At 38.0% G+C, this 9,149-nt stretch overlaps 1 protein-coding gene and 1 non-coding gene across 4 annotated transcripts in view; both read right to left on the bottom strand.

Annotated features, from left to right (window-relative positions):
* Positions 1–9,149, bottom strand: part of Rbm6 (RNA binding motif protein 6) — an 87,113-nt gene that overhangs the window by 49,642 nt on the left and 28,322 nt on the right. For 2 of the 3 annotated variants that reach the window (XM_010615517.3, XM_010615518.3), the window contains one exon: positions 4,041–4,114. The exons of the other annotated variant lie outside the window; for it this stretch is intronic. In XM_010615517.3, coding sequence (XP_010613819.1) covers positions 4,041–4,114 — 74 coding nt within the window. The remainder of the gene's footprint in view (positions 1–4,040; positions 4,115–9,149) is intronic. 3 annotated transcript variants of the gene reach the window in all.
* Positions 6,440–6,546, bottom strand: LOC117284519. The gene has a single exon (XR_004515635.1). It is a non-coding gene; the product is annotated as a U6 spliceosomal RNA (small nuclear RNA).

Here is a 9,149-nt window from a genome sequence, read left to right as displayed (position 1 = left end):
GGAGGGGAAGGGAAGGGAAGAAAGAAAGGAAAAAAAAGGGGGAGAGAGGGTGAGAGGGAGAGGGAGAGAGGAAGGGAGGGAGAGAGAGAGAGGCAGACAGACGGAACACCCATGGGAAACCAGGTCATCCTCTCTAACCATAATTCTCATCTTCATCTTCATACACCAGTACTTCTCAACTGCAGCACTACTGACATTTTGAACTACAGAATTCTTATTTGTGCAGGGCTATCCTTTGCATTACAGGATGCTCAGATATCCCTAGCTGGATAGAAGAATCCTTTCCCAATTATGGCAACTAAAAATATGTCAACTGAGTGACTATTCAAATATGTCACTCTTTCAAAAGCTTCCCTCACCATCTCAATCTATTCTCTCAATATTCTGCTACTACTTTTAGTCAATTCATTTATTCAGCTTTTCACCATTAAGATAAAAGTTTTATAGCTGCCTTCTTTCCTGAGACATCTCCAGCATTCTGACAAGGGCCTGGCATATAGCAGGCACTTGTAAATGAATGATGTCATTTAATCTATATCAGGGCTCTTTGAAATACTGGAAACACAGGGACCTGAGGCAAAGGGAGGCTAAGAAACTTGCTGACAGTATGCCAGCCGGGAAGTTGTATCTGACTCCAGAACTTGTGTGTGTGTGATGAGTGGTACCGAGGTTTGAACCCAGGGCCTCACACATGCTAGGCAAGTACTCTAACACTAAGCCACAGTTCCAGCCATCATGTCTCATTTTTATGCTATACTCTGTAAGCATGAAAAATTTCCCTGAAGATCTTATATACACAAAGGTTTTCATCTAAATGATCTGCATACATACTGAGGTACGATAAAGGTACTTATTAAAAAATTAACTGATCATGAAGTAGTTCAGCAAGAGGATTCTATCACGTGGCAATGTCACCAGTTTGTCCTCTGACTAAAGAAGAATAAAAATCTAGGAAATGCAATTGACATATAAGGGTATAGGCTGGGTATTGTGACACATGCCTATATCTCAGCATTTGGGAGGGTAAAGCAGGAGGATCTCCACAAGTTCAAAGCCAGCTTGGACTATATAGCAACATCCTGTCTCAAAAACGGGGCTGAGAAGAATATGAAAGATGTTTTATCAAGAAATAATTCCAGGGCCAGGATTTGGCTCAGTGGTTCTGCTGTCTGCCTTGTAAGCGAAAGGGCCTGAGTTTGATCCCTGGTACAAAAAAAAGAAAAAAAGAATTCCAGTGAATGTTGAAAATGACATTAGACAAAAAAATTAGAAAATTAGGTTTATTTAAAAGAACATTCTATGGGATATGAGTACCATATAATCTTTCTTTTCCAGGTATGAGATTCTAAGGTCCCAGAAGTTAGGCTTAATTGCACTCCAACAGAGCACCATATGTTAACCTATACACAAAGATTGCTACCTGTCAAATCACCCTTTCATTCTGGTAGAATACTGGTCCTGCTCCTGTTTTGTTCTGGTGTCTCAATCACTAGGCAGTAGTGATTCCTGAGGGATTTCGGAGCCTAAACAATGTTCACAGAATGGCTGAGAAGGGTGGGGACAGGGATGTATAAGCAACCTCTTCTTGATGCTATCAATGAGCATTTTCCCAGATGTGGCTAATAGAAAATGTGCCCAGGGATGTTTTATTTACATTGTTTTATTTATTTGTTTGTTTGTTTGTTTGTTTTTGAGACAGGGTCTCATTATGTAGCTGATACTGACCTAGAACTCACTATGTAGCCCAGGCTTGTCTCGAACTCTCCGAGTGCTGGGATTACAGGCGTGCGCCACCACACCTGGATGCCCAGGGATTTTTTTTTTAAAGAAGACTGCTCTGTTTCTATTTGATACTACTGTTTAGGGAGCTACATACTACTTCAGACAGGAATTTTTGTTTCGACAGAGGAAGGAGGCAAATATGAGACAATATTGACATTTAAAATAAAAAATTAAATGGTACTGATAAAAAAACAATCCCACTCTTACAAAAAAACACATAATAGGCCAGGCATGTGGCACACACCTGTAATCTCAACACTAAGGAAGCTGAGGAGGACTGCCAGTGAGTTCAAGGCCAGCCTGAACTACAAAATGAGACCTTGTCTCAAATAATAGTACACATGTTTAAATATTGCACTGTTTCTCTGGTGTGAGAAACTGAAAGTGGAAATAAGGACTTAGGTATAATAGATACTGGGAAATGGGAAGAAAATGTGTAAATGAGAAAGGGAAAAAGGGAGGGGAGAAGGGAAAAGAAAGAAAAGGACAAAAAAGAGAATAGAAACAAAAAATGGAAACAAAACTTTTATAAATAAGGAAGGGAAGTGGGGTTGAGGGGGGACAATGGGAAAATAAGAAGCAAGATATATCATATAAAGGTATAAATTCCCCATGAGGAAAGTTATCATTATGTATATCTAAAATGCACCAATAAATGTTTTGCTTCAAAAAATAAAACTGGAAGGGAAAAAAATAATAGTAGAAAGAAATGGTATCTGCCATGGTTCCCCCATTTATATTTCCATCACTCACAAAATTTAGTATGATGGCAAAAGACACGATTACAGATAACTGTACTTATAAACTAAATGAGTGCTCTCAAATTTGGAAAGATTGTCAGAAGAGAATTAACCATAAGCATCTAAAGAACCTTCACCCTTCTCTCCAAAATAGGCAAGTATAACAATCTCTGACACTTAATTAACATATGCTAAATGATCAATCCCAGTGATGGACATTGAACAGTCACTAAGAATCCTTTTAAATTAAGAGGATATGGTCCTAATCCAGTTATTCCCTGAGTATCTGACAGTGCTTATACTAACAAGGGGTAAGTCTTCTCTTCAAAATGTTCTACCTAATTAATGTTTACTCCAAAGCATTTAGAGCATATCTCCATACTATGAGGAGAAAATACAGCCAAAGATAGGAGCAGTAAGTGTAATGAGTCATGCTGAATGGAACAAAGCTGACAAAAAGGCACTAGCCTGCAAAGAGGAAGAAACCTCATGTAATAACTACTCTTCTCTGGCAGAGCCTTCATTTAAGATGCTAGGCTCACTGCATTCATGTTGGGCAGTGGATACATAAAAATCAAATTATATGCCTAAGCTTCTTATTCTCACCTTACACATGGAAAAACTGAGACACCACAAAGAAAACTATTTGCCAAAGGAAATATCACAACAGAAGGATAGTCCTTCTAGAAATTCCTCCCAAAACTATCAGGCAGGGTTGAACTACAGACAAAGATGAAGCCAGATGTACTCCCAGCTCAGACTGAGCCAAGTGTATTATGATTCTGAGGCCAGCCTGGGCTACACAGTACGTTCAGGGCCATCAGGGACTATGTAGTGAGGCATTGCCTCAAAACAACAATGATAACCAAGACAGGTCACAATTCTATATGGTAAGCTGAGTAACTCCAAATGGTAAGTAGATACATATAAGGTAAGTACAAATTCAGATTCAACAGCTCTGACTTACTCAGCCAAGTACTTGAGCACCAAATTCCAATAGGCAAAGAAAAACAATGAATGCAACAGGCATGAGCAATCAACTCCTCTTTTCTCCCAATGGTTCTCTTTCAGAAGCAGCACATGAAGGAAGGACCTCAGTGCCACAGGAACTTCCATCAGTGGTATATACCCCAGGTCTGCATGTTACCACTAACCCCGAATTTCTGTCCCAGGCAAACTCTTGGGGTCCCATGCAATCAAGGACTGTTCTTTGCATCAGGATCCCCATACCTGTCACACTCCAAAACTTTCATATTTTTCCACTTACATTCTTTGAAATCTAGTCCAAGTGCAACTGTGCTCCAATTTTAAAAATATACTGTGTTCATTAACCCTTCCAAAGACACCTTCCTAGGCTTTCTTAAAAGTTCTGCTCACAACTGCTTTTTGGTAGGAAATGTGGTATGCTCCAAGGATAGATTTCATGGACCTTTCCAAAGTGAAATCATTTGAAACCCTCCCTCCCCATACATTAAAAAATATATCCTTTCAGATCATTTGACCGAAGTATAAAGCAACCTGGTTGGCCTCCATGCATCCGATGGCATCTTCCAAGAGTGAAAACTCCACGCAGACATAGCCATAGTCGTAACCTGGGGACAGCATTTAAATACAGACGGGAGTGGTGTTAGTGCCTTGCAAACACAAAAGACACACTTCAACCCCGTTTCTGAATCCCTTAAACACAAGCCCTCCCAACGAGCCCCTCCCTCCCCTACCCTAAGCAAAGTTGCTACCAAAAGAAAAAAGTACTGAAGGAAAGTCTGGATGTTTCTGAACTTTGAGATTCATTCCAAAACGGCTTTTTCTATTAACCAGGAAGATCTTTGCCCTCTGTAGCACTGCTGATCTGGCAAGGGTGTCCCAGAACTAGGAATTCCCACAGAAGTTCATATGGGAACCCAAAATATTTTAACCACAGGCTGATCTCCTAGAAAAACAAAGTCCACAACAGCAAGAAAGTATCAGGGGAAAAAATGTATCTAGAGAGAAGGAAAAGAAGCAATTATCCAAAGACTATGCTAATGGTCATCACGTTTCAAGCAGAAACCACCTTCAAAGAGAATTGCTGACAGACTGAGGCAACTATTCTGTTTAGAAACCACAGAAGGCTTCTGGTTAACAGGGGACAGACCCACGTCAGGCCTCCCCCACACACACCTGTTTCAAGTATGTCATAAACCAGCTAAAACATTTATGAAAGGAAGACAGTATAAAAGCGTAAATATGAATGAGTCCAAAATTGTGTGTATGCACAAAGACTACAGGTGAAGCTCACTTGGGGGAAAATAGCAGTTGTTAGCAATCAATATATGTCTAAGAATTTTATGTACCATTAAAGTTTTAAAATACCCTTCAACTTACTCCTGAGCAGCTGTCTCTTGCAGCACAGGCCTAAAGTACTCATGACCCATGAGATTAGGAAGTCATGGGATTTACAGGCTAACACTAACCCACCACTCTACAACTTTCCTGATGCTGCCACTATATGACTATAAAAGCACACTCAGCATTGCAGTGTTCCACAAGCGGCTTACATGCTTCCTCTATGGTCTCACAGGACAAAAACCTCAGCTCTAGGTGTGACACTATACAAATGAAATAGCAAGAAAAAGCTGTGATTTTGGTTCATATGAGAAAAACACTGAGGGAAAGAAAACCACACAAAACCAATGGCAATTTTATATATATTGTGTATATATAACAATAGAAAACTGACACTGAATCAAGTTATCAAGTATAAAGTATAAATAAAATGACTGGGAGTATAGAGCATGTGCTTAGCTGGAAGTCCAGGAGGACCCAGTACCAAAAAAGAAAGAAAGTAGAAACTAAAAATCATTCCATAGTTGGGTGTGGTGGCACATGCTTATAATCCCAGGACTCAGGAGGCTGAGGCAGGAGCATTGCTGTGAGTTTGAGGCCAGCCTGGGCTACATAGTAAGTTCAAGGCAGGACTGGACTACACAGTGAGACCCTGCCTCAAAACAACAATAAAAAAGATACTTAAAAATCATACCAAATTTAGAGAAATGAATTGCATTCCTTATTATATGGAATGAACAACCTAAAATATTTTACTATGACAGAAATAAATTTTCAATTTAGACTCTACTCCAAGTTCACAATACAATGTTACAATATTTAGGAAAATGCTCTGCATTTTAGGAGGTGACCAGGAAGAAGAAATGGAAGTTACTATAACCCAGCACTACCTCAAATTTTCCATCCTAATTTTGTAGCTTTAACCAACAAATTAAAACTCCAACTTCTATGTAAATCTAGCACAAAATCAATCTCCTCTGACTAGTGATTTCAAAGAAATAAAACGATGACACAGTATACATATTTGTATATAACCCATTAACCACAGGAACTGTTTTTTTTTGTTGTTTATTTGTTTTTTGCAGATGACTTTTCTGACCAAATTCAGTGCACATCCAATAAATGCAATATTCTGCATTTTGTAGTGTTCTTAATATTCTTTGGAAACAGGTAGACTAACAGAAGGAGCTAAGATGCTTGTCACCAAATATCTACTGCAAACACTCAAAATCATATCTACAGTCAGAAAAGATTGGCCACAGAACAAGCAGTTATGCTCCTAAATATATTGATTACCTCTACAAAATACATGAAAGGACTGCCCAGACATATAGAAGGCAACCCTCTCAGCCAGGCATGTGGTAGATGACTGTAATCTCAGCATTTGGGAGACTGAGACAGGAAGATTATAATGAGTTCGAGGTCCGCCTGGGCTACACAGTGATTTCAAGGCCATTCTGAATTACCTTGTAAGATCCTGTCTCCAGGGAATAAAAGAAACAAAGAAAGAAAACCTATATACAGCTTCCAAAATGAAAAACATAGAATACTGACATCAAATTCTTGAAAATCTGTTTTGTTTTGTTTTGTTTTAAACTATGGAACACTTCACAAATTTGTTTGTCATCCTTGTGCAGGGGCCACACTAACCTTCTCTGTATCATTACAATGATAATGTATGTGCTGCTAAAGCAAGCACCTGTTTCCTTTCTGTGCTTAAAAAGTGACTACTGTGGCTTAGAGGAATACACAGAATCTCTGGATAGAGGGAAGATTCATGACAATATTTATATTTTGCTAAAGTGATACCAAAGTCACTAGGCAGGAAAATAAACAAGTCTACAGGAGCCATTATGAACATATGATAGCACTGTATAGGAACCTAGTGATATTAAATTGATACTTAATTTCTTTCACCTGAAACTTTAACTGTCAAAAAACAAAAACTTAAGGTAAATTATATTATCTAAAACTTAAAAAATAAAATAAAATAAAAAGTACCTAATATTTATCCTAGGCTTCTGTATGGTGCATACTCCAGTTGTACAACAAAAACTTTTGGAAGCTGCCAATAATAAACAATGACACAGTCTAAAAAATATTTATATAAACCCAGGCATGTGGTGTACACCTGTAATCCCAGCACTAAGGAGGCTGAGCCAGGAGGTTTGTCACTAATTCAAGATTAGGCTGGGGCTGGGCAAGGTCCCAAATTCAATCCCCAGTACCTAAAAAAAAAAAAAAAAAAAAAAAAAAAAAAGACTAGGCTGGGCTACACAGTTACTTTAGAGCCAGCATGAATTACAAAATGAGACCCTGTCTCAAAAAATCAACCAACCAAAACAAACAAACAAATAAATTTACACAGAACTTGTTGAAACAAGTTTCTATTTCAAAACACTTTACATAACATTCATCTCATTTTACATATGAGGAAACAGACAAAGGAAGGATAATTTGCTCAAAGTCACTTAAATAATAAGTAACAATACTGAGCTTGAAACACAGGCAGTACAGATTCAAATGGATGTTGTTTACCACTACCTTGTATAGCCCCTCACTCTTTAGTAAGATACTAGACTGATTTAAATAATCTGAATCCCAAACTCTGTACAGCCCAGTTAGAGTCCCAAATGCCTGAGCACAGCTAATCTCTGGTGTGTGGTTAAGACAGACAGTATGGGGCGGGGATTTAGCTCAGCGGTTCGGTTCGGTGGCCAGCCTTGCAAGCTCAAGGACTCGAGTTCGATCCCCGGTACCAAAAAAAAAAAAAAAAAAAAATGACAGTATTAACAAATACTGTAATAACATAACATATACTGCGATTTTGAAATATCTATGACAAAACCATTGTGAGTGGGCCTGAATAAGCAAGTTAGAAGTATTCTCTCTCAAGAAATGACTCTCCAGCCAGGGATATAGCTCAGTAGTGTCACTGCCTGCCTCACAAGTGCAAGGTCCTGAGTTCTATCCCTGGTACCAAACAAAAAACAAACAAAAAAAGAAATGACTCTCCAAACTGGCTCCCAATTCTTCTAAAAAGAAAAAATCTAAAAAGCCTTGGTGTAAAATGATGGTTATAGGGCCAGGGATTTAGCTCAGTGGTTCTGTCGCCCATCTCCCAAGTGCAAGGTCCTGAATTCGATCCCCACTACCAAAAAAAAAAAATTTTTTTAAATAAATAAATAAATAAAAGATGGTTATAAAAATCATAAAAGAGTAAGAAAAGATCCTTGATACAGTATATTTTAAAGCTTTACAGATATACCCTTGTGGATAATTACATGTGTTTAGAAAAAAAGAACCAGAATTAAATACAATGAAATTGCATCTAACTCAGAGATCAGAAACAAAAATCAGCATGTGAGATGAAAACCAGGCACTGTCAAAATTGTAGTTGATCTGAAGGTAAGGAACAACATACCATCTCTCAATATAGGTAAATCCAATATTGCCAGTTTTCCTCCAGCGTCGCAACAGACAGCTTTTCCTTTGGTTGACACTAGATAAAGAGGTTGGCTTGCATTTAAGGGGCATAATGTATGAAAAATATATTGCTTTAAATAAAAGAATCACAGCCAGCACAGTTAATGCTTACACTCAAAAGAAACGTGGAAATGGAAATCAACTGAAGCAACAGCCACGTCTCATTCCCAACTCAATGATCATTCCATGAAATGGAAAACATCATGTTGGATGGAGGGAGGGAAACAGGGTTTATGTAAGCTTAGATGAATATATAAAAATCTGAAAATAAATGTAATGCAACACAACTGTATGCCAAAATGTTACAGTGGTTGTATTGCTATAGTAGAATAATTAGGGACTTATATTACTTCCCTAATGTAATAATATAACTCATAGAAAAGGTTCTAGTAGGCACAGAGGATATTCTACCTACAGATAAAACGTTCTGAAAATAACTAACAAACTTTGCATTCAGAATTGCTGGGAACTATTGAGAATCATTAAGATGATAAACTCAGTGTTAACAGTTTCACAGATATTTAGCTGAGAGAATATAAAAAGATCTTTTATCTTTTCCTTCAACCATCACTTTCTAGGAAGAAGTCTGGTGGTCTGATGGGTCTTTGTGCTTACTTACTATTAAAAACCACACCTGACTCCATATTCTAACCTATGTATACAAATCTCATAGAAATAGGAATTGCCTTATGCTTTTTTAAGCTGAGAAGGATAAGAAAAAAGCAACAAGTGAAAGAAAACTAAAAAGTTAACGTGTCATTCACACACATTCACACACACACACACACACACACACACACACACACACACACACAC

The sequence above is a fragment of the Fukomys damarensis genome, unplaced genomic scaffold, assembly GCF_012274545.1.
Source record: "Fukomys damarensis isolate Sample0158 unplaced genomic scaffold, DMR_v1.0_HiC HiC_scaffold_37, whole genome shotgun sequence".
Classification (NCBI taxonomy): domain Eukaryota; kingdom Metazoa; phylum Chordata; class Mammalia; order Rodentia; family Bathyergidae; genus Fukomys; species Fukomys damarensis.
Note: the sequence above shows the minus strand (reverse complement) of the source record. Positions and strands in the feature narration are given on the sequence as shown.